The sequence below is a fragment of the Oreochromis aureus genome, linkage group 6 (assembly GCF_013358895.1).
Source record: "Oreochromis aureus strain Israel breed Guangdong linkage group 6, ZZ_aureus, whole genome shotgun sequence".
Classification (NCBI taxonomy): Eukaryota; Metazoa; Chordata; class Actinopteri; order Cichliformes; family Cichlidae; genus Oreochromis; species Oreochromis aureus.
In genome coordinates, this window is record NC_052947.1 from 41,823,661 (window position 1) to 41,850,165 (window position 26,505).

At 41.5% G+C, this 26,505-nt stretch overlaps 1 protein-coding gene across 6 annotated transcripts in view; it reads left to right on the top strand.

Annotated features, from left to right (window-relative positions):
* LOC116317932 (NACHT, LRR and PYD domains-containing protein 12-like) overlaps positions 1–26,505 on the top strand; it is a 38,422-nt gene that overhangs the window by 2,071 nt on the left and 9,846 nt on the right. For 2 of the 6 annotated variants that reach the window (XM_039613631.1, XM_039613630.1), the window contains exons 4-8: positions 2,218–4,066; positions 5,365–5,538; positions 6,602–6,775; positions 11,790–11,963; positions 13,708–13,754. In XM_039613631.1, the coding sequence (XP_039469565.1) occupies positions 2,218–4,066; positions 5,365–5,538; positions 6,602–6,775; positions 11,790–11,963; positions 13,708–13,754 (2,418 nt within the window). Of the gene's footprint in view, positions 1–2,217; positions 4,067–5,364; positions 5,539–6,601; positions 6,776–11,789; positions 11,964–13,707; positions 13,755–13,842; positions 13,940–15,022; positions 15,068–15,321; positions 15,389–26,505 lie in introns of those variants that run through there. The other 4 variants (XR_005613425.1, XR_005613426.1, XM_039613633.1 and 1 more) reach the window with 4 other exon arrangements.

Below are 26,505 nucleotides of genomic sequence, written 5' to 3' on the forward strand. Positions count from 1 at the left end.
GTTACTTTTAACATGTATTCCACTACAGATTACAGATTACATGCCCCAAAATGTATTTTGTAACATATTCTGTTACGTTACTCAATGAGAGTAACGTATTCTGAATACTTTGAATTACTTAATTTATTATCAAGCTTTTAACAACTACATGAATGTCCTATTGCTGTGTGATTTATTACTATTACTGAAGGATACTCACCATACCAATACCAACTAGATGTTTAAATCTTAATATAAATGAGTAACAGTAGGTGGACATTAGGTAAGGCTGCACTTTTTGCAGCGATCTCGTATAGAAAACTATTCATGGCAGTATATAAAACAGGTCCATGACTCCGAACCGTAGTAAAGGGACCTCTGGCTAATACGTCGGGTTCATGTCGGGCTGGTAGCCGAAAACTAGCTTTACTTTGTTGTCTGGGTCAACTTTGCTAGCGAGAGACAGAGAGAGGCGTTGAAAGGCTGCTCCAACGGAACTTATTGTTTCAGAGAAAAACACGAACACAGTGTACAGTCGAGTCTTAATAGCTTACTTACAGCTGGGCTCGTCAGGCACTCTTATTGGCTGTAGTGGTTATTATTATATTTACATGCTTCCATCTTTCTGCTCGGTGAAAACTCAAATCATTTTTTGAATAATAATTTTTTACAATATATTTTCATGTCATTTTGCTGGCCGCGAGATTGAGACCCAGGCATTAGAGCCTCTTAATGTGTGTTTTGTTTGGGTTTCCACCGGTGTGGAATTACCAAAAATAGAGAGGGCACAGCCGAACATGCAAAACAGGAAAAGACCGCCATGTAATCCATTTATTTCAACAAAGTAACTGTATTCTGAATACCACCTTTTACAGTAACTGTAACAGAATACAGTTACTCATATTTTGTCATTTTAAATACGTAATGCCGGTACATGTGTTCCGTTACTCTCCAACACCGATGAGGTTGTCTTTATTACAACCACATTCACCCATTCAAAGGACAAATTTCACAAATTAAAACAGCACACACTGATATTCTGTGCATTTAAGAACTTTCTAACTATGATGCACACACTCACTCTCCAGTGGAATCACAGAGAACAATTTGGGTTCACTGTCTTGCACAAGTTTTACTGACATCCAAACTGCAGGACTGAACCCACTGACATTTCTTTTAGTAGATGACCTGGTCTATGGCCTAAACCACAGCCACCCGGCTTCTAAACAATTTATATTGATCAAAGCCAGGAGTCCAGACATTTTTATTAGCCAAAGCAAGTTTTAGTTATTTCATTAACCTTATTCCCAAACGTCTTGATGCATTCTCAATCATCCAGGAAAGTAAATCTCCAAAAGTTGAATCTGTTCATCTGGACGTAGCGTTTTGTGGGAGAAACGTTTCGTCACTCATCCAAGTGACTTCTTCAGTCTCAGCTGACTGCAGGTTTCCCCAAAACTTATAAATAATTATGCAAATTCTCATGACCATTGATCAACAATCACTGACCAAAACCCACTGATCAAAGAACACTGATCAATGGCCATGAGTACCATTCACAGAGAGTTGGGGAATGGCTGCAATCACAGCATTGTAAGATGGCGAAAGATGTACCCTTAGGCCCCCTCCTCGATTCAGAGATGGTCTTTCCCTTTTCACGTAAATGGCCTCCTTGACTCCGCGCTCAAACCAGCGTTTGATAAGGTTTGGGGAAACCTGCAGTCAGCTGAGACTGAAGAAGTCACTTGGATGAGTGACGAAACGTTTCTCCCACAAAACGCTACGTCCAGATGAACAGATTCAACTTTTGGAGACTTATTCCCAAAGTTCGGTATAGATGTGGATCGAGCTCCTACACGGACAGGCACTGAGTTTGGGTTCAATGTGAGCTGGGAAGGAACTTGATCTCTTGAACCCATTGAAGATTGTTCTGAAGGCCAGAGAATGTCGCAGATCTGGTGTGGAAGGAATTGGACCTGCGGTGAGAATTAGAATAGTGCCAGCCCCAAAAAACTGGGCTCACCTCCAGAGATAGGTAAGGCTCAGGACCCAAACTCTTCCAGCTCTGCTGTGCTGGAGTTGCCGACAAAGAACAAGAGGGTAATTTCTGTACAACTTTGATTCAGTGCAGGTACATCTCCGAATGTTTTGTGTCCTTTCAGTTGGTGATGATTAATGGCAAGGCATCTGTGCACAAACGCCTCACACTTTCTTTCTTTTCATTCATATTTGATACAGATGTGATGGTTCCAGTACCAGAGCCTTGCCCCATCACATCTTACCAACAGATGCTTCAATCAAACTTCCAGGACAAGTTCATGTGTGCACAAGAAGGTTGGGCAGAAGATAAACAGCGTCTGGCTGATATCTACACAGAGCTGTACATCACAGCTGGGTACGATGTACATATCAACACACAGCATGAGGTCCGGCAGATTGAAAAGGCATGGAAGCCAGCAGAACCAGAGAAACCTATTAGACCCACAGACATGTTCAAACATCCTTCAGGAGACTACAGACCCATCAAAACAGTGATGACCAATGGAATCGCAGGAATTGGAAAAACTTTCCTTGTTCACAAGTTTGTTTTGGACTGGGCTGAACAAAGATCCAATCAAGATGTGCATCTGATTTTCCCCTTCACCTTCCGTCAGCTGAATCCACTGAAGGGAGAAAAGTTCAGTTTGGCAGAGCTCATTCATGAATGCATCCCAGAAACTGTAGGCATCCCACAGGACGCTCTGAATTACATCTTTACAGATGTTCAGTCATCAGGAATCACCAACTATGACAAGAGTAAATTCAAACTTCTGTTTGTGTTTGATGGGCTGGATGAGAGCCGCCTTCATCTCGACCTTCATTCTGAAGACATTCGCTCTGTCGATGTAACAAAGGCAACTAAAACAGATGTCTTGCTGAGGAAACTCATCAATGGAAAAGTGCTACGCTCTGCTCGCATTTGGATAACCACACGACCCGCAGCAGCCAATCAGATCCCTCGAGAGTTTATCAGCAGTACAACTGAGGTCAGAGGGTTCACTGACCCACAGAAAGAGGAGTACTTCAGGAAGAGATTCAAAGGTAAGGAGCAAGCTGACAAACTCATCTCCCATATCGTGACATCACGAAGCCTCCACATCATGTGCCACATCCCAGTCTTCTGCTGGATCACTGCAACAGTTCTGGAAGATGTGTTGAAAACCAGAGAGGGAGGAGAGCTGCCCAAGACTCTGACTGAGATGTACGCAGAGTTCCTGGTGTTTCAGATTGATCGGACAAAGGAAAAGTATGGCCCAGAGAAGAGCATTCAATACATTAAGTCATTAGCAAAACTGGCCTTTGAGCAGCTGGAAAAGGGCAACCTGATCTTCTATGAGAAGGATCTGAGAGAGAGCGGCATTGATTTCAGTGAAGCCTCGGTGTGCTCAGGAGTGTTCACAGAGATCTTCAAAGAAGATCGAGGAAGGAAAGGGAAAGACAAGATGTTTAGCTTCGTCCATCTGAGCGTTCAGGAGTTTCTGGCTGCTCTTTATGTGAGGATGTCGCTTAATAACAGTAACATAAATGTGATGCCATTGCCACAACCATCATTGAAAAACCTTCGGCTGTTTTTCAGTAAAACACCTTCAAAGAAAATCCACAGGAATTTCATTAACAGGGCCTTACAGAGTCCAAATGGTCACCTGGACTTATTCCTTCGCTTCCTCTTGGGTCTTTCACTGCAGACCAATCAGGATAAACTACAGGACCTGCTAATGAAAATAGACAGTAGTTCAGAGACCACCCAGAAAACAGTCCAATACATCAAAAAGAAAATCAGTGAGAATCTGTCTCCAGAGAGAAACATCAATTTGTTTCACTGTCTGAATGAACTAAATGATCATTCGTTAGTGGAGGAGATCCAACAGTCCCTGAGTTCAGGATGTCTCTGCACTCATGAACTGACTCCAGCTCAGTGGTCAGCTCTGGTCTTCATCTTAGTGTCATCAGAAGAACATCTTAATGTTTTTGAACTGAAGAAATACTCTCCTTCTGAGGAAGCTCTTCTAAGACTATTGCCTGCGGTCAAAGCTTCCAACACAATAATGTAAGTGCACAAAACTACTACCCATGTAATAATGTAACTGTAATAATGTGTTTCTCGACCATTCAGCATAATCTCTGATTCTTAGCAATTACCCAAATGTATTTGTGGGAGTAAGAGTGATCAACGAAATACTGTTTAGTGTAATAAATTAAGTTATTTGATTTTATTTGCCTAAAAGTTATAGTGACATCAGTAGTCAGCACAGTCTTTTATGCTAATAGTAAAGAATACCTTCACATATTTGAAGTTCAATTCAATTCAATTTTATATAGCACCTAATTGCAACTACAGTTTCCTCAAGTAACTTTATTTTGAAAGGTAAAGATCCTACTATAATTAAGAGAAAACAGAAGACCCCCAAAATATAAAATATAACTAATGATTAAATCCAGAGAGGTGTATAAACACAGTGAACAAAACTTTTATCAAATCCGGTTCTTTTATATTCTTTCACTGACCAAGAAAAACCCGACTGAGTGTGGTCAAAACTTTAAAATCATCTTTATTCTACATTTCCAGAAAAGGAGATGTGCACAGGCTAAATCCCGAGCAGATCTGAAGCATTAGAAGCCGAATGTGCATAACATAATCAGTCATACGTCACACATAGTCACATATAGTTTCAATATAAACAACTCCTGCGCTGCACTCTGCCTAGTTTTACTTCCTGTCTACATCCTGTTCTCTGCAGCTCTGCACAAAACTTCCTGTTTTAAGCCTCCTCTAAATTAAGACTCCGTTGTTAAGGCAACCTGTCACCCTCTGACCTAGTTTATACTCAAAGTTGGCCCTGTCTTAGACTGGAAGCAAACTATTATTAAAAACAAGTAACAATAAGCAATAAATAAGCACTATAAAATGTATTATTTCCCAACACTTTATTTGTGAAGAAGTTCATGAAGTCATTACTAGTTAATGTTAAAGGGATGGTTGGCTGAATAGAGCTCTGACTTTTTGTCAACCTGGCTACAGTGCTGAAGAGAAACCTGGTTCTTATTTGTTCTTATTTTCTTCAATCAGTGATGGTTTCTTATGACTATTTCTATTTCTATTTCTCCAGGCTAAATGATGATTTTCTAAATTTGTGACACGCCATTTCCTCTCTAGCTTACGAGTTATCTGCTTTAGGATACGTGATTGAGAGTTATACCAGGGATCAAACTCTTCTGATTTGAAGCTCTATTTTTCACAGGAGCTACAGTATGTCATTGATTGAAGCACGCTCTGAAAGTTTGACTGTTTTACATTATACACCAGTGTTAGTGTTTGTTTGTGTGTGTTTTTTTAATTGCATCCAGACTGAGTGGCTGCAACCTGACAGAGGAAAGCTGTAAAGTACTGTCATCAGTTCTCAGCTCCAAGTCCTCCACTTTGAGAGAGCTCGACATGAGTAACAATGACCTGCAGGATTCAGGGGTGACCTTGCTGGCGGCAGGATTGGAGAATCCACACTGTAAACTGGAGATTCTCAGGTAAGAGTTCAGAACAATGACAACAAACAGGACAAAGTGAAAATACAAAGTTAACAATATGATGTAGTTATATACACACACACTGACAACCACCTACACACACACACAATGGACAAAAACAAACAAATGGCCAACTGTACCCTCATATACACAATAATAACATGGACTGAACCACCACTCACAACCGCTAGCACTTTATATAGCCTTTGTAGAAATTATCCACATATCTCACTGATCTTAACTGTAAATGCTGTATAGACAATCATTCTGTACAATACGGTAATTATAATTCTACAACTGTTTACAACTGTTCATAACTTGCTTAGTTCATATCCCCGTATAGCTTTATATCTCTTATTTCTGTATAGCTTTTTTTTATTTCATATTTCTGTATAGTTTTCATATTTATATCCTGTTCATAGCCTGTTCATAGCTTGTACACTCACTACAACCTGTACATACTTACAGTTATAGCATATTCATAGCATACCTTCATACCGTGTACATTTTAACATACCCATAATAGACCCATATTTTGTACCCTCATACCTATAACAGACCCATTTCTTTAATATATCTATTTATCTATATTATTGCTAATATATATTTTGTAATATATATTATGGCTAAAGAACTTCTGGATGGATGCAAAGTGCATTTCCTTGCCTTGTACTTGTGACATGTGCAATGACATAAAGTTGAATTCTATTCTATTCTAGTAAGATATGAATATATCTGTTCAGTCTCATCACTTAATTTTGTCATCAAAGCATGTGTATGCTGGTCAGCAGCTCATGAGAGACTGAAAATACAGCAGTAGGCCTAACTAACTTCAGACTGGCTGACTGATTACTTGTTTCCATGTGTACTTCATAGGATAAAATCTGCATATTATTATTTATTGACTAACTATTTTCTACAAACTCATCACTGGTGTTGGGGGAAATCTGAGCACAATAAAATAAAATTTGAGAGCTTTGGGTGATACGGATTAGTCCTTAAAGATGCCAAAAACGAAGGTGATGGTTATGATCTATAACCATCTTTTTTTAATTGCTTCCAGACTGAGTGGCTGTAATCTTTCAGAGGGAAGCTGTAAAACACTGTCATCAGTTCTCAGCTCCAAGCCCTCCACTTTGAGAATGATCGACATGAGTAACAATGACCTGCAGGATTCAGGCCTGACTTTGCTGACCACAGGACTGGAGAATCCACACTGCAAACTGGAAATTCTCAGGTCAGAGTTCAGCTTCAGTTCAACAGATAACCATATAAATGTTAATTAGCTTGGTTCAAAGCTTGTAGTAACAGTGATCAATCCTTGCAGAGACCATAAACAGTGGACAATTCAGGGGATTAACAGGGATAAACTGCTGTTTTTCTGAACCTGGCCTTTGATATGGTTAATCACTCAGTGCTCTCCTCTAAGTTATCTGAATTCTAATCTGCAATGTACTAAACTTGATTCAGTGTTTTTCTCTGACCACTGTTAGTGTGTCAGGATAAAATTAGAAATACCACCAGTAAGGGGTCTCGGCATTACAGTTGTGCCACAGGGTTCAATCTTTGAGCCATTGCTGTTTACTGTATACAGTGTGGGAAATACATACATATATATATATATATATACATACAGTGGCTTGCAAAAGTATTCGGCCCCCTTGAACTTTTCCACATTTTGTCACATTACAGCCACAAACATGAATCAATTTTATTGGAATTCCAGGTGAAAGACCAATACAAAGTGGTGTACACGTGAGAAGTGGAACGAAAATCAGACATGATTCCAAACATTTTTTACAAATAAATAACTGCAAAGTGGGGTGTGCATAATTATTCAGCCCCCTGAGTCAATACTTTGTAGAACCACCCTTTGCTGCAATTACAGCTGCCAGTCTTTTAGTGTATGTCTCTACCAGCTTTGCACATCTACAGACTGAAATCTTTGCCCATTCTTCTTTGCAAAACAGCTCCAGCTCAGTCAGATTAGATGGACAGCGTTTGTGAACAGCAGTTTTCAGATCTTGCCACAGATTCTCGATTCGATTTAGACACCAGACAGGTCAGGAATAAAATTATTGAAAAATTTAAAGCAGGCTTAGGCTACAAAGCCTTGAACATCCCACGGAGCACTGTTCAAGCCATCATTCAGAAATGGAAGGTGTATGGCACAGCTGTAAACCTACCAAGACAAGGCCGTCCACCTAAACTCACAGGCCGAACAAGGAGAGCGCTGATCAGAAATGCAGCCAAGAGGCCCATGGTGACTCTGGACGAGCTGCAGAGATCTACAGCTCAGGTGGGGGAATCTGTCCATAGGACAACTATTAGTCGTGCACTGCACAAAGTTGGCCTTTATGGAAGAGTGGCAAGAAGAAAGCCATTGTTAACAGGAAACCATAAGAAGTCCTGTTTGCAGTTTGCCACAAGCCATGTGGGGGACACAGCAAACATGTGGAAGAAGGTGCTCTGGTCAGATGAGACCAAAATGCAAAACGCTATGTGTGGCGGAAAACTAACACTGCACATCACTCTGAACACACCATCCCCACTGTCACATATGGTGGTGGCAGCATCATGCTCTGGGGTGCTTCTCTTCAGCAGGGACAGGGAAGCTGGTCAGAGTTGATGGGAAGATGGATGGAGCCAAATACAGGGCAATCTTGGAAGAAAACCTCTTGGAGTCTGCAAAGACTTGAGACTGGGGCGGAGGTTCACCTTCCAGCAGGACAACGACCCTAAACATAAAGCCAGGGCAACAATGGAACGGTTTAAAACAAAACATATCCATGTGTTAGAATGGCCCAGTCAAAGTCCAGATCTAAATCCAATCCAGAATCTGTGGCAAGATCTGAAAACTGCTGTTCACAAACGCTGTCCATCTAATCTGACTGAGCTGGAGCTGTTTTGCAAAGAAGAATGGGCAAGGATTTCAGTCTGTAGATGTGCAAAGCTGGTAGAGACATACCCTAAAAGACTGGCAGCTGTAACTGGAGCAAAAGGTGGTTCTACAAAGTATTGACTCAGGGGCTGAATAATTACGCACACCCACTTTGCAGTTATTTATTTGTAAAAATGTTTGGAAACATGTATGATTTTCGTTCCACTTCTCACGTGTACACCACTTTGTATTGGTCTTTCACCTGGAATTCCAATAACATTGATTCATGTTTGTGGCTGTAATGTGACAAAATGTGGGAAAGTTCAAGGGGCTGAATACTTTTGCAGCCACTGTATATATATATATATATATATATATATATATATATATATATATATATATATATATATATATATATATATGTATACATGACTTCATGACGTTCATCAGCTGAACGGTAAGAACAAGATCCGGGCCATCAACACCTACGCCCTGCCCGGGATCAGGTACCCTGCTGGGGTAATAGGCTGGCCAAAGGAGGAGATAGAAGCCACTGACATAAAGACAAGAAAGCTTCTGACCATGCATGGAGGGTTTCACTCCAAGTCCAGCACCCTGAGGCTGTACGCTAAGCGGAAGGAAGGGGGCCGGGGACTGGTGAGTGTCAGCACCACGGTCCAGGATGAGACAAGAAACATCCATGAATACATCACGAAGATGGCCCCAACTGACAGCGTGCTCAGTGAATACCTCAGGCAGCAGAAACCCAAGAAAGAGGAGGAAGACGAGGAACCATCATGGAAGGACAAGCCCTGCACGGTATGTACCACCGGCAGATAGAGGAGGTGGCTGATATCCAGAAATCCTACCAGTGGCTGGACAAAGCTGGACTGAAAGACAGCACAGAGGCACTAATCATGGCAGCACAAGAACAAGCTCTGAGTACAAGATCCATAGAGGCTGGGGTCTATCACACCAGGCAAGACCCCAGGTGCAGGCTGTGTAAAGATGCCCCTGAGACAATCCAGCACATAACAGCAGGGTGCAAGATGCTAGCAGGCAGGGCATACATGGGCGCCATAACCAAGTGGCCGGCATAGTGTACAGGAACATCTGTGCCGAGTATAACCTGGAAGTCCCGAGGTCAAAATGGGAGATGCCCCCAAGGGTGGTGGAGAATGACCGAGCTAAGATCCTGTGGGACTTCCAGATACAGACGGACAAAATGGTGGTGGCTAACCAACCGGACATAGTGGTGGTAGACAAACAGAAGAAGACGGCCGTAGTGATCGATGTAGCGGTTCGAATGACAGCAACATCAGGAAGAAGGAACACGAAGCTGGAGAAATACCAAGGGCTCAGAGAAGAGCTCGAGAGGATGTGGAGGGTGAAGGTAACGGTGGTCCCCGTGGTAATCGGAGCACTAGGTGCAGTGACTCCCAAGCTAGGCGAGTGGCTCCAGCAGATCCCGGGAACAACATCGGAGATCTCTGTCCAGAAGAGCGCAGTCCTGGGAACAGCTAAGATACTGCGCAGGACCCTCAAGCTCCCAGGCCTCTGGTAGAGGACCCAAGCTTGAAGGATAAACCGCCCGCAGGGGCGTGCTGGGTGTTTTTTTTTTCTTGTAGTTGGTCACCAGGTTTGCCCACATCTCAGGAGGGATTTTGGCACATCTTGGCATTATATTTAGAGAAAATCACTAAACCATTTAGGTTTCTTGGCTGCTGCTCTGTAACTCGAAGCTGGCAATGCCAATTCATGGCCTTAATGTTCTTCTTCTTTAGCCACTCCTTTTTTGTTTTGGACATATATCTTGGGTTACTGTTGTGCTGGAAGACCTATCTACTTTACCTTACAATATAAAGCACCTTGAGGCAACTGTTGCTGTGATTTGGTGTATGGGGTTAAAACGATACCAGCTTAAAATTGTAACTGAAAAAAATATAGAAAAATAATATTGTAACTGAAAATATTAATGCTTGAGAGGTGGGGCCTCAGACCAGCATACATTTGCATTCATTATAGTTGCGGACACTAGTGCTGACCAATGACTGTAGAAACACAGTCATTGCTTTGGAGATTAGAAAAGCGATTTCCCCCCTTTTTTGGTAAAAGAAAAGATCCTGGAAATGACCTTAATGTGAGAAACAGAAATACATTTATTAATTAATAATCAATAAAAAGATTTTGTTTAACCAAAGTAATTTTAAAAAAGTAATTAATTGAAAAGTAATCAAAGTAATTAAAAGTTTAATTGTTCCATACAATTACTAACCTTGCCATGTCCTCCTGAACTGTCCGTTTGGGGTCTGGGCTTGTCCATCTCATAAGACTGCTCTGCATTTTGTTGCACTGGGGTATGAGGTTGCTTTGTGCTAACCTGGTGATGAGATCTTGTGCCGCACAGTGATACACAGGTATCACTAAACTTAGCAAATATTAACTGGAATCCAGCTTGCTATGATGAAAAGTTGTAAGTTGAAAAAATGTTTAAATTTTACCACAACTTCACCAAATGTAGCTAATAAGAACTTAACTTATGTCCAGTCCGGTGGAATAGCAAAGAAAGATGATGAAAAATAATTATGTACCTGCGGTTTAGAGGGGCAGCTGAACTTGAAGCATTATTATTTTTAGCCGGGGAAAGAGTGAAAGACGGCAGCTTGGTCAGCACTAGTGTGGGGCTCTATTTTTCTGTTTCATTTTTAGCTAGCATCATTTTAACTCCATAATTTGGGCTAAATAAATAAAACTGAATCATATTGAATGAAAAATAGTTTAAAAATGTTTAAGAGTTTAAATAATAAACATATTACCTTTGAGTTCACTCTTGGATTTAATAAGCATGTTAAAGATTTGTGCCATATACTGAAATACCACACAACTACATATTAGGAAGTCAGTTACAGCTGATGCATCTAAGACACTTGTATTCCATATCTTCTCTTGTGATGTTTAAACATTGATTTTGAGAAGTCAGACTTGTGAGCATTGTAATAATTGTTTCTTCATTTTTATACAATCTGTATATTTTATCCTGTCTTCCTTCTCTCACCCCAACCTGTCGCAGCAGATGGCCCCGCCCCTCCCTGAGCCTGCTGGAGGTTTCTTCCTGTTAAAAGGGAGTTTTTCCTTCCCACTGTTGCCAAAGTGCTTGCTCATAGGGGGTCATATGATTGCTGGGTTTTTCCCTGTATGTGTTATTGTAGAGTCTACCTAACAGCATAAAGCACCTTGAGGCGACTGTTGTTGTGATTTGGTGCTGTATAAATAAAATTGAATTGAATTGTATATTTGTGTTGTTTTCCAGTTGTTATGTGCCAGTGTGTAAGTAAGTGAATTACACATAAATCCTTGTGTTTGTCTCTAGGTTGTCAGGCTGTCTAATCACAGAGGAAGGCTGCACTTCCTTGTCCTCTACTCTGAGGTCCCACCCCTCACACTTGAGAGAGCTAGACCTTAGCTACAATCATCCAGGAGACTCAGGAATTAAGCTTTTGTCTGCTGTACTGGAGGAGCCAAGCTGCAGACTGGACACTCTCAGGTGTGACCCACAGATGACATTGATTCATGCTAGACAGATAACCAGCTATAATATAGATGAAAAGGAGCGTTGAACCCCCAGTTTGCTTCATCTATAAACAGATCGGGCAACACAAAGGAGTATTTTACACAAAGATTTGCCAAAATCAGATGTGCTACATTACCCAAAGTATTCGCTTGTCTCCCTTCACACACACAAAACATTGTCTCTCTTCCACAGCATGTCTTTATCCTGTCTTCCTTCTCTCACCCCAACCGGTCACATCAGATGGCCCCGCCCCTCCCTGAGCCTGGTTCTGCCGGAGGTTTCTTCCTGTTAAAAGGGAGTTTTTCCTTCCCACTGTCGCCAGAGTGCTTGCTCATAGGGGGTCATATGATTGTTGGGTTTTTCTCTGTATCTACTGTACAAATATAAATCGCCTTAAGGCGACTGCTGTTGTGATTTGGCGTTATATAAATAAAATTGAAATTGAATTGAATTGAACATAACAGTTTCAATTCTCTTGGAAAGGCTTTCCACAAGTGTGTTTTGACCATTTTTCTAGAAGTGCATTTGTGAGATCAGACACTGGTGTTGGCCCATAGTCTCTGCTCTAATTTCTCCCAAAGATGTTCTTTCAGGTTGAGGTCAGGACTCTATGCAGGCCAGTCAAGTTCCACACCAAACTCGCTCATACACGTCTTTGTGGACCTTGGTTTGTGCACTGGTGTTCAATCATGTGGGAACTGAAAGGAGCCATGCTCAAACTACCTCTGTGATCAGCCTTAGCCTGAAAAACTCAGAGGCACTTTCATTTGTTATCACCTATTGTCCACCTGGGTCTTAATTTTAACCATTAGACAAGAAATTACTCATAATTGTCTGACAGATGTAACATTATCTACAGCTACTTTCAGTACCTTTGATATTTTTCACCAGTTGATCTCTCTGAGTTAACTTCAGTAATTTACTTTCTCTGCTTGCTGCACACCTTTCCATGACCAGAGGTGGGAAATAATGAAGTAAAAGTACTTCGTTACTGTACTTAACTGGAATATTCAGGTATTTTTACTTTACTTGAGTATTTATTTTTCTGGCAGCTTTTACTTTTACTCGCTAAGTTTTAACAAAAATATCTGTAGGTTTTGCTCCTTACATTTTCAAAACAGGCTCATTACTTTTGGTTTGACACACTTTATTATTTCACGTCACTGCGAGCCTTCAGACATCAAACTAATCTGAGCCTAAACAGGACCACATGTTTGAGTATTAATCACCAGAGAATGTGGCATAAAAAGAGACGAAAGAGCCAAAACTGTGTGCTATAGTCAGTGGTAAAAGTGTTTTCTACTAAATTAGTTAGTAACTGCTTTTTCATACTTCATCACACAAGCACTGCACATGATGTTGTAAACACTGCAGGGAGGACAAAGGTGACCTGTCCCATTTTAAGGTGGAGTGATGGCAAAGCAGCTGGCTAAACGTATTGCACTCAGACATTCTCATAGAGGCTAATCTGTAAGTGCTGCTCAGCCTGCACCTGCTCAACATTATCTGCATTCCCCTCTCCATCATTTCCAGAAATGGGAAGAGTGTTCAAAAGCCTCTCCTGGGTGGGACGTGCTATAGCTGTTATTGGACATTAAGCAAAAGACTGTACATGTCCCCAACTGTTGCCTGTGGGAGTGGAAACAGTAGCAATATATTTTTTAGCTTCATGATGAGTTTTTCTGAGTGTTTTTAATGATTTTGTTTCTTCATTCAGGCTGGAACATTGTGGAAAGCAGAGACTGAAACCCAGACTGAAGAAGTGTGAGTGTTTGTTCACTTTGATAATGCTGAAAAAAACTGTCAGTTCATCTGTCCATCTTCTTCTTCTTCTTCTGGGGTGTGAATGCAGCGGTCAGCAGCCTAAGCAGAGGAGTCCAGACGTCCCTCTCTACCTCCTAATCAGGCCCCATCTTATCTTAATGACCTTGTAGTACCATATCACCCTATTAGAGCACTTCGCTCTCATACTGCAGGCTTACTTGTTGTTCCTAGAGTATTTAAAAGTAGAATGGGAGGCAGAGCCTTCAGTTTTCAGTAAGGGCGTAGATTTGGTTTTGGCATTGGTGGGGACGGATGATTCAACCACTGAACCCTGCCCTGTTTCTTTTTTTTTCCTTTTTGTCTTTGCTTCTTAATAAAAAAAGGAGAAATATACTTTATGCTATTCTACATGCTTTTAAACCATTTAAAATTACAATTCATAGTTTTATATGTGAATTATATAATGTTAAATTACTATTAAACAAATGACTGACTAAGTATTTTAGACTTTAGTTTACTTCAGCCATATTCCATATAAATCAGGTATCATACAAAAATAAAAATAGCTTCAAACACAGTCATTACAATAAAAGAATATGACTTTAAGGACTTAACAACATTACTTCAGTTATAGTACACCAACATCTCTGATACATTAGCACTAAGTGAACACTGAATGACCTGCTGGTTTTTGTCCATTAAACTACTCATCTAAGATTACCACAAAGTAAAAGATCTCTCAGCAAAATTATGCAACATTTTAGGCACTATTGCCCCGATCAGCTCAGTGAGCTGGGATTTTTTATTCTAAACATGAACTGTTACAGCAACAGACATGGACTACTGGTGTCCCACACAACAACTCAGTGTCCACTATGTGAAGCAGCCAAACACATGCCTGCTCCTCTCATTGACTGAGATAAACTGCTGGCATATTTGTTTTACATCTATACTGTCCAGTCTCTCCTGGTGGACATGGCAACACGTTATTCATGGTTACATACAATTTTAGACTGATGTGGGCCAAAGCCTCGCACATACTTGCCAACCTGGAGACCTCAGAATTAGGGAGACATCCAAAAGGGCTGTTGGGGGGGGGGGTTATACACACACACATATATATATATAGATATAGATATCTACATATGTGTGTGTGTGTGTGTGTGTGTGTGTGTGTGTGTGTATACAAAAAACTTGAATTTTACAATGTTTATTTATCGGATAAAATAAGTTAAATGTCACTGTTATTATTGTCTGACTGGAAACAGGCCGGGGGTGTCCAAATTCAGAGGCTGCGTCCACCTGAGGACCAGGTGTTGTACCAAAAAGTGATTGTCTGCCAAAAACTGATTGCTTGTATTTAAACTGCTATAAATAACTTGTTGGTCTATAATATGTGAAACATATGTCAAATACAACCCTCATGAATGATATCAAGTCATTCATGAGGGTCAACAACATTCCGGTAACAAGGTAGAAGCTGCAATCAGTTTTTGGCAGTGACTTTTAACCTTTATTTATGCAGTTAAAAAAAATTCTTGTTTAATTAAAAAATGTCTCTTTTAAGAGTAATCTGGCCAAGATGGCAGCTGAAATTGCAACAAGTGGACAAAAGGGAGCTGATTGATTATAATGTAAGTACAATAACACAGTTACAAAGATACTTGAGAAACAGGTAATTTTTTACTTTTATATATAACCCCTTTGTAATACCTGTTCACCGAAGTCTATTTAGCATCATACGTAATGATATTACACATATAAAACACATGGAAACATTGGAAATCACTTTTTGGCAGACAGTCACTTTTTGGCACAAAACTGGCTCATATATTTGAAGTTTACACAGCTACATTCTCGCCTGGAAATATGTTAAAAGTTTATTTTGTGACCCAGAAAGAGTAATGAGAGTAATATTAAAACTAAGTAGCTGCAGTAGTAGTAGCCATTGTTGGAAACTGGAATTGGCTGGGCCAATCTGGGATATGGTTTTTCAATTTTGTTGTCCGGGTGGAAAATCAGGAGAAATTGGGGAGAATGGTGGCTCTGGGAGATTTTCGGGAGGGGCACTGAAATTCAGAATTCTCCCAGAAAAATCAGGAGGGTTGGCATGTATGGCCTAGCATAGCCTGTAACGTTATTATGACGGACACATTTTATGAGTGAACTTGACTTTAAGTGACTTACAGGTTTCTTTGAAAAATACTTTCTTATATTCAGGTTCTTCCTCTTTGCTGCCATCCTCCTCTCCTCCTTGCAGGTCCTCGCAGCGCAGGCTTGCCGCTGCTAAACTAAACAGAGCTCCCTGACAGGCACAGCCAATCACATTGGCCATATTTGTCACATGACTCCAGTAAAGAACATAATTTAACTCTTTCTGCACCACTGGGTGAATGAGACGTTAACAGATAATTTTTTTTCTTTCTATCGGGTTTGTTTTTCTTTACTTGAAGAGATCAAATTATTGGTGGGGACACGTCCCTTCCGTCCATGCCAAATCTACGCCCTTGGTTTTCAGGCCCCTCTTCTGTGGAACCAGCTTCCAGTTTGGATTCAGGAGACAGACACTATCTCTACTTTTAAGATTAGGCTTAAAACTTTCCTTTTTGCTAAAGCATATAGTTAGGGCTGGACCAGGTGACCCTGAATCCTCCCTTAGTTATGCTGCAATAGACGTAGGCTGCCGGGGATTCCCATGATGCACTGGGTGTTTCTTCTTCTTTTTTTTCTTCTTTTTTTTAAATTTATATAGCACATTTAATAACAACAACATTTTGGCCAAAGTGCTGTACAAAGATAAAAATTACACAGTAACAAATAACATCAATAACAAATAACAAAAACCTGGTAACAGATGAGTAAGTAGATAGATAGGTAACTGTCATGCAGCGTTGAAAGCCAATGAGTAAAAATGTGTTTTAAGATGGGATTTGAAAAGATTGATGGACGGGGCCTTTCTAATGTGAAGGGGTAAAGCTTTCCACAACTGCAAACGCCCGGTCACCTCTGTGAACCAGTCTCGACTTAGACGTGGCCAAGAGCAAGAGATCACTTGATCTTAGAGCTCTAGGGGGCATATAAGGCTGCAGTAAGTCAGACAGATATTCTGGAGCCTGTCCATTCAGCGCTTTATAAGTCATCAATAAAATGTTGTATTTAATTCTAAAGCGGATTGGGAGCCAGTGAAGTGAGGCGAGCACCGGGGAAACATGCTCGTGTCTCTTTGTAAGTGTTAGGAAACGAGCTGTAGCATTCTGGACCAGCTGGAGCCGCGCTAGACAAGACTGGCTAACACCTATGTATAAAGAATTACAGTAGTCCAGCTGAGATAAGATAAAAGCGTGAACTGCCCGTTCTTGGTTTTTAAAAGATAAAAATAATCTCACCTTGGATAAGAGCCTCAATTTAAAAAAGGACTCCTGTACAGCAGAGTTAATCTGTTTTTCAAAGGTAAACTTACTATCCAGTACAACCCCTAAATTTTTTGCATGCGGTTTAACAAAAGGTGCTAAACTGCGCAGGTCAAGATCTGGGGTACGAGAATTGCAGCTTGGTCCAAAGATGATCACTTCAGTTTTTCCTTGTTAAAATTAAGAAAATGTGAGGCCATCCAGGTCTTAACTTCGTCGAGACACTGAAATAAGCATTCCAACAAAGCAAAGGATTGCAACTGAACAAATACAATCTTTTCTAAGATTTTTGACAGAAAAGAGAGCTTAGAAATAGGTCTAAAATTTGCAAGGACAGAGGAGTCAAGGTTAGGTTTCTTGAGTACAGGCTGCACGCCAGCATGTTTCAAACACGCTAGCACCACTCCAGAACTAAGACTGCTATTAAAAATTGCTAAAACATCAGAATCGACAACCTTAAAAATCTTTTTTAAGATTTTTAAGATCAGTCACCTTTCTCACTCACTATGTGTTAATAGACCTAACTCTGGTTCTGCCGGAGGTTTCTTCCTGTTAAAAGGGAGTTTTTCCTTCCCACTGTCACCAAAGTGCTTGTTCATAGGGGGTCATATGATTGTTGGGTTTTTCTGTGTATGTATTATTGTAGGGTCTACCTTACAATCTAAAGCGCCTTGATGGAACCGTTGTTGTGATTTGGTATTGTATAAATAACATTAAATTGAATCTTGAGGAACTTCCCTGACCAGCTGAGAGATGTAATCTCTGCAGTATATCCTTGGTCTGGTCCCACATCACTGTCATAAAGCATATGCCTAATTTTGTCAATATTATGATCAAAATATGTAAAGTTTAGTGGGGGGAAACACCTGGGAGAGCTGTTCTCCTGGAGGAGATGGCGGTGGTTCCCATCTTCAAGGAGGGGGACTTGAAAGTGTACTCCAACTACAATGGGATCACATTTCTCAGCCTCCCCAGGAAGGTCTGTCCCAGGGTGCAGGAAAAGAGAATTCATCACCTTGAGGCAACTGTTTGTGTGATTTGGCGCCATTTAAAAAACTGAATTAAATCCATTAGTAAAACTTTGGATTCAAGCTTTGGCACTGGGATTCCAGCTTCTCTTCCCACCCAAATTGCACTGTGCGCAGAATTCTTCATGGTGTCCCTTCACTTTCACTTCTCATGTGCTTTCACAAGCATTATCTAGCATCCGCCCTCGACACAATCATTCGAGACCGCTCTCTAAACCGACTCACGGTTCCAACTACGTCTAAACAGCTTATCATCTCCCATGAAGTTCAGTGGACTAGCACTCTGCTCTCTGATGATTTTGGGGGTTATTGTTATAGAAGACGACTTTCCTTTAATCAGTCTTTCAATTCATCAACCCTTTCCAAGCTTCTGCTGTCACTTCTGTTCATTTCAGAAATAAGCACAGTAGTTATCACTACCTTATCTGAAGTAATTAACTAGCTAAGCAGCCCCTCTCCATCTTCTACTCAAAGACAAGCTCAGGCAAGCTTTACGAACCGTCAAGTCTTACCTCAAATCTCTAAATCCAGCATACTTCTCTGTCAGAGTTTCAATTCAAAGTCGAGCCATGTCGCTACCTGATCGGGGGTTCCCCTCATTCATCCATTAAGATTTCCGTTGTTCGCAAGTTTCTTTGATCTCTTCTCCTGCCAATTCTTCCTAATTATCCGAGCTGATCCACTCCACTCCATGGACTCCTCAGCTACATTATTGAGAGCTGTTCGCCTCACCCCGGTCGACAGGACTCAATAGCTCAGTACCGACATCTGAACCAAAGAGTAAAACAGTGAAATGTGGATAAATATTAGGTCTCTCTCCTCCAAGTCTCTGTTAGTACATGACTTAATAATTGATCAACAAATCGATTTACTCTGCCTTACAGAAACCTGGTTGCAGCAGGATGAGTATGTTAGTTTAAATGAATCAACACCCCCGAGTCATTCTAACTGCCAGAAACCTCGAAGCACAGGCCGAGGGGGCGGTGTGGCAGCAATTTTTCACACCAGCCTATTAATCAACCAAAGACCAAGACAGACTTTTAATTCATTTGAAAGCCTGATGCTTAGCCTCGTCCACCCCAGCTGTAAAACTCAGAAACCAGTCTTACTTGTTATCATCTATCGTCCACCTGGGCCTTACACAGAGTTTCTCTCTGATTTCTCAGACTTTTTATCTGATTTAGTGCTCAGCTCAGATAAAATGATTATTGTGGGTGATTTTAACATCCATGTAGATGCTAACAATGACAGCCTCAACATCACATTTAATCTGTTATTAGACTCAATTGGCTTCTCTCAAAATGTAAAAGAACCCACCCACCACTTTAATCACACTCTAGATCTTGTTTTAACATATGGCATAGAAACTGAACATTTAACAGTGTTTCCTGAAAACCCTCTGCTGTCTGATCATTTCCTGATAACATTTACATTTACAATAATTGATTACACAGCAGTGGAGAGTAGACTTTATCACAGTAGATGTCTTTCTGAAAGCGCTGTAACTTTTAAGATTCAAACTTTCCTTTTTGCTAAAGCATATAGTTAGGGCTGGACCAGGTGACCCTGAATCCTCCCTTAGTTATGCTGCAATAGACGTAGGCTGCCGGGGATTCCCATGATGCATTGAGTTTTTCCTTTCCAGTCACCTTTCTCACTCACTATGTGTCAATAGACCTCTCTGCATCGAATCGTACTTGTTATTAATCTCTGTCTCTCTTCCACAGCATGTCTTTATCCTGTCTTCCTTCTCTCACCCCAACCGGTCGCAACAGATGGCCCCTCCCGTGTCGTTGTGATTTGGCGCTACAGTGGCTTGCAAAAGTATTCAACCCCCTTGAACTTTTCCACATTTTGTCACATTACAGCCACAAACATGAATCAATTTTATTGGAATTCCAGGTGAAACACCAACACAAAGTGGTGTACACGTGAGAAGTGGAACGAAAATCATACATGATTCCAAACATTTTTTACAAATAAATAACTGCAAAGTGGGGTGTGCATAATTATTCAGCCCCCTTTAGTCTGAGTGCAGTCAGTTGCCCATAGACATTGCCTGATGAGTGCTAATGACTAAACAGAGTGCACCTGTGTGTAATCTAATGTCAGTATAAATACAGCTGCTCTGTGACGGCCTCAGAGGTTGGACATGAGAGTACATGGGCCGGAGGTGTGCAGGTGGATGGAGGAGAGAGGAAGAATGGCAGCGGCGTCTGCTGGCAAAATTGGTTGGAGCAATGCCAAAAATTCAAACCTGGTTGTCAGTCCACCTTTGGCGGCGGTTGAGCACGACTGTTGCGTGAGTGGGTCAGCTGTGGGCAGCTGGGAAGACTATGTTGATTTAGACGAAGAGGAGGAAATGCCTCTGGAGCAAGTGCAAGGTGAGCAGAGGAGGGAAAAGTGTAAAAGAGGTGGGAGCAGTAGTGGTAGGGATGATTCTTTAGAAGCTAGAGAGAGAACAAGAATGTTTGTTGTTCTCAGATTCAATGAAAGAACACAAGTCAATATTAAAAAACTGAGTCAGTTGAACTTCGCAGTAAAGTGGGAGATATAGTTTCTCCTAAGGTACTCTCAGATGGAAATCTTTTTGTGCAATGTGTAAATGAAGAGCAGCTCAACAAGGCTTTGAACTTAAAACAATTGGGGGAGTTTAAAGTAGAAAATGCTGGGCAAGTGGGTGCACAGACGGGAGGTGGATGCAAGGGGGTAATTTCTGGGATGCCCATTAGTGTGAAAATGGATGATCTGAAAAGCAAAATCAAAGGAGGAAATGTGATTTCTGTGGTCAGAATGAAAGCAACAAAAGAAGGAATTAAGGTAGATAGTGAAAGTATCCTGAGACACTTTGAAGAAGGGAATCTGCCAAGGAAAGTGTTTTTGGGTTTCATCAGTTATCCAGTAAGAGCCTATGTTCCAAAACTTCTGAGGTGCTTTAACTGTCAAAGGTTTGGACACCTAGCGAAAAACTGTAAGGAAAAGAGGAGATGTGCTTGGTGTGGTGGAGATCACGAATATGGGGAATGTGGAGATGGAGTTCAACCAAAGTGTTGTAGTTGTGGTGGGAGTCACAGTGTTGCGTATGCTGGATGTGAGAGAATGAAACAAGAAAATCATATTCAAAAAGTGAGGGTGGAGAAGAAGATCTCCTATGCTGAAGCAGTGAGGGTGATGAGAGTGAGTGAACAGGTCAACGTTAACCCAGGACAGGGTGCATCTCAGGATCAAGGAGTTACCCGGATCAACACGAATAGTATGGTTATTGATAAGATGGCGTTGGTTACATTCATTGCAGGAGTGGTAAACACCACAGCTGATGTGAGATCTAAGCAGGAGAAAATTCAGTTTATTGTTAATGCGGCGATTAACCACTTGGGGTTAGGACTGACATGGGAAGAAGTGAGGGACAACCTCAATTATCAGTCAGGTCAGGAAACATGATGTTCTTTTATGTAATCATGGTACTTATTCTTCAATGGAATGCAAGGAGTCTGTTGGTCAGTGGCCAAGAGTTGAAGCATTTCATCAAACTACTTGATGTTAAACCGGATGTCATTTGTGTACAGGAATCTTGGCTTAAATCTTCTTTGGATTTTGTGTTGTATGGGTACAAGATAATGAGAAATGACAGGGACTGTGGTGGAGGGGGAGGGTGTGCAACGTTTGTCAAACAAGACCTTCCATACAGACTCCTGGGTAAAGGCAATGATTTGGAGTATATTGCTATTGAGGTTTGGGACAAGAATGAACCAAATGTTATTGTGAATTTCTACAATCCTTGCGCCAGATTGGAGCTGCCGTGTCTTCGTTCAATTGAAGGAAGTGACTGTAGAGTTATTTGGTGCGGGGATTTTAATGCCCATAGCAGAGTGTGGGGAGGCACACACACAGATAAAAATGGTAAGGTAATTTAGGAATTGATGGATACATGCAATTTGGTGTGCCTGAATGATGGTAGGGGGACCAGATGTAATGTTGTTAATGGAACGGAGTCAGTTTTGGATTTAACTCTGGTCTCAACTGTCCTTGCAGGAATAAAAAATGGACCGTCAGAACAGACACTACCGTAGGAAGTGACCATTATCCTGTTTTCCGTGATGTTGGAGGGCAGATACAGGTATCTCTAAGAGAGGTGAATAAGAAGTGGAGTTTTCATAGGGCTGACTGGACAAAATTCCAAAAACTATGTGAGGAAACGATTGACAACGTTGATGAGTCTGGTAGCATTGATCAAATGAATAACCAGTTTATTGAAGTAATTATGGTAGCCGCCAAGGCCTCAATCCCGACCAGTAACTTTAGGCAAGGAAAGTAGGACTTTGGTGCCATGGTGGACAGAGGAATGTCGAATTGCTGTGAAGGAAAGGAACAAGGCATTTAAATTTCTCCAAAGAACCCTTAACATGCAAGCTCTGATTGCATACAGAAAAACAGTGGCAGTGGTCAGGAGAACAGTGAGACAAGCTAAGCGGAGCAGTTGGAGGTTGTTCTGTTCTAAAATAGGAAGAACCACTCCAGTGGGGGAGGTTTGGGGCATGGTCAGAAGAATGGGAGGTGACCGGCGGGAATGGGATTACCCAGTTCTATCTTCGGGCCAACAGAACTTTGTAACAGCTCAGGAAAAAGTGGAGGTTATGGTGAAAACTTTTGCTAAGATTCATAGCTCTGATAACATATCAGTGTCAGGAAAAGACAGAATGTGCCAAACTAAAACACGGTATTCGGAGGGTCTAGTAAGAAAGGCGCACATAGACAGTAGTTTGGATGTGGTGTTTTCTCTGGAGGAAATGGTGAGAGCGCTTCAAAAAACAAAGCCCACAGCCCCGGGAAAGGATCAAATTTGTTATTTAATGTTGAAGAACCTCGGTACGAAAGTGCTTAATAAACTGCTGTATTTGGTTAACACAGTTTGGCTTAAGGGTGAGCTCCCAAGTATTTGAAAGGAGGCTGTTATTGTGCCAATAAGAAAACCCGGGAAGGATCCATCTAAACCAGATAGCTACAGACCAATCGCTCTTAATAAGAATAAGAATAAGAATAAGAACAACTTTATTTATCCCGAGGGAAATTCTTTTGTCATGTACATGCTCAAAGCAGCAGGAGAGACCGAGGAACAGGTGAAATAGATATAAGATATACAATATATACAATAAGAACAGTGTACAGCAATATACAGTAGTAGGATAGTGCAAGACATGGTATCAAATAACTCTAACAAAGTAATATACATAACTATATCCTGGTGAATGAATAACTAAACTATCAGTGCAGGCGGTTCTAGAAAGTGACAAGTATTGTGCAATAGAATAAAGGGAGTAGCAGCGTATGATGGGGGGATGAAACAAATATTCAATAAGTACTCTTGGGTAATATTGCACGGTCTGGAGGGAACAGAATAACATAGGTAATAGTCTCAGGAGAATCACCTACAGAGTGAGGAAGAGTTAAACAGTCTTATTGCCACCGGCACAAAGGATTTCCTGTGGCGGTCAGTTCTGCATTCGGGGCAATGAGTCTTTTGCTGCGTTTGCTCGATGGTCCATCATGGGGCGTGCATGGGGTGGGAGGGGTTGTCCATGATAGAAAGAAGCTTTTTTAGCATTCTCCTCTCAGACACCTCCTCCAGGTTCTCAAGTCTGACACCCAGGACAGAACCGGCCTTTCTAATCAGTTTGTTCAGCCTGTTGGCATCAGCTGTCTTCACCCCACTTCCCCAGCACACAGCTGCAAAGAACACGACGCTCTCCAACACGAGTGATAGAACATGGTCAGCATTTTCCTACCAACATTGAAGGACCTGAGCCGCCTCAGTAGGAAAAGCCGACTCTGCCCTTTTTTGTAGATAGCATTGGTGTTCTTGGTCCAGTCCAGTTTACAGTCCAAGTGTACCCCCAGGTACCGGTAGTCCTCAACGATCTCCACGTCAGCCCCTCTGATGGTGACAGGGGTAGGAGGAGGAGCCTGCCTCCTAAAGTCCATAATCAGTTCCTTTGTCTTTGTGATATTAAGTTGTAGGTGGTTTAGCTCACACCACTCGACAAAGCTGTCCACCACACTCCTGTACTCCTCCTCCTGTCCATCCCTGATACAGCCCAAGATGGCAGAGTCATCAGAGAATTTCTGCAGATGGCATGACTGAGACTTGTACCTGAAGTCAGATGTGTAGAGATGTGTTTGATGTGCACATTTGATGTGCACATCAAATGTGTGCAAGTTAATGGAATGTATGATAATGGCAAGACTGTCCTTTGAGCTGGAAAGAAAAGGGGCTTTAGCCAATTACCAAAGTGGTTTCAGGACAGCTCGGAACACAACTGATGCTATTGTTAGACTTGAGAATGTTGTTAGGAAAGCACAGGCCAATAAAGAGTCTGTTTTGGCAGTGTTTTTTGACATAGAAAAGGCATATGATATGTTGTGGAGGGATGGGCTTTTAATCAAGTTGCATAAGTTGGGTATTGGTGGCAGGACATTCAATTGGATCCAAGACTTTTTATCTGGTAGGAAGATCCAAGTGCGAATTGGGTCTACGATTTCTAGTCAGTGCACGGTTGAGAGTGGAACGCCACAGGGCAGTGCGATTAGTCCCCTGCTTTTTGTTATAATGATCAATGATGTTCCTGAGGGAATTGCGAGGTCTTTGTTCGCTAATGATGATGTGTTATGGAAAAAAGGAAGAAATATTGAGCACCTAGTGGGCAAGGTTCAGCATGCTGTAAATATGGTGGTTGAGTGGGGATTTGACTGGGGATTCAGGTTTTAGGTGGAAAAAACAAAAATGATGTTCTTTACCAAAAGAAAAGTGAGTGAGACTTTGACATTGAAACTGTAGAATAGAATAGAATATTCTTTATTGTCATTGTCATACGTACAATGAAATTGAGAGATGTCTCTGATCAATGTAACATTCACGAAATAAATACTAAAAACTATGTTGTAAATACTGTAGAAAAATAAAATAAAATACAATCTTCTCATACAGTAAATGCACCCAAGCAATCCAGGCCTAATGCCACATACAGTCATTCGACATAAGTTGATATATCACTCAACAATCAAACACTCAGTCAATTATGTTAGCGTATCCAACAAAACATGTTTAAGACATTCCAACAGCGGGGCATAAATAACAGCAGGGGCAGTGAACGTCATCTACTTTTAGTAGCATTGAGACAGGATATTGCAATTGGGTAGAAACTGTGTTTGAGTCTGTTAGTCCTTGTGTATATTGTTCTGTACCGTTTACCTGAAGGCAACAGTTCGAACATGGAGTGTCCAGGGTGTGAAATGTCTTTTATAATGTTATGGGCTCTTTTGAGGCAGCGAGAACTGTGTAGGTCTTCCAGTTTGAGGAGAGGGCAGCCGATTATCCTTTGGGCAGCGTTGATTACTCCCTGTAGTGCTTTCTTCTGAGCCACTGTGCAGCTAGCGTACCAGATGCTTATGCAGTACGTTAGTATGCTTTCGATGGAGGCTCTGTAAAAAGACACCAGCAGTCTCTGTGTGATGTTGTTCTTTCTGAGTACTCTCAGAAAGTACAGTCTCTGTTGTGTCCTTTTCAGTAGTTCAGAAGTGTTCACACTCCATGATAAGTTTCCCTCTATGCTGACTCCCAAGAAACGGAAGTCTGCCACCCTCTCCACACAGTCGTCGTTGATGATTAGTGGTTGGATTTCTGTCTTATGTCTTCTGTAATCAATTATGAGTTCTTTAGTCTTTTTCGTGTTTAAAAGAAGGTTATTATCCTTACACCATGAAGACAGCCGCTCCACCTCCTCTCTGTAGGCAGACTCATCTCCTCCAGATATAAGCCCCACCACAGTAGTGTCGTCTGCGAACTTTACGATGGTGTTATTCTGGTGGGCGGGGATACAGTCATGTGTGTAAAGCGAGTAAAGCAGTGGACTAAGCACGCAGCCCTGTGGCGACCCAGTGCTTAAATTTGGGGCTGGAGATGTGTGACATCCCACTCTCACTCTCTGTCTGCGGTCGGTGAGGAAGCTATTAATCCACTTACAGGTGCTGTGGGGAAGCCCCAAGTCTTTTAGCTTAACATCCAGTTTGTATGGGAGAATGGTGTTAAATGCAGAGCTAAAATCCACAAAGAGCATACGCACATAGTTTCCTTGCTTCTCCAGATGTGTTAATGCTGCATTGAGTGCTGTTGCTATGGCGTCCTCTGTCGATCGGTTTGCTCTGTAGGCAAACTGGTGTGTGTCAAGGTTACAAGGTAGGGCTGCTATGATGTGATAGCGCGCACGAGTTTCTCAAAACACTTCATCACCACCGGGGTTAGTGCCACTGGTCTATAGT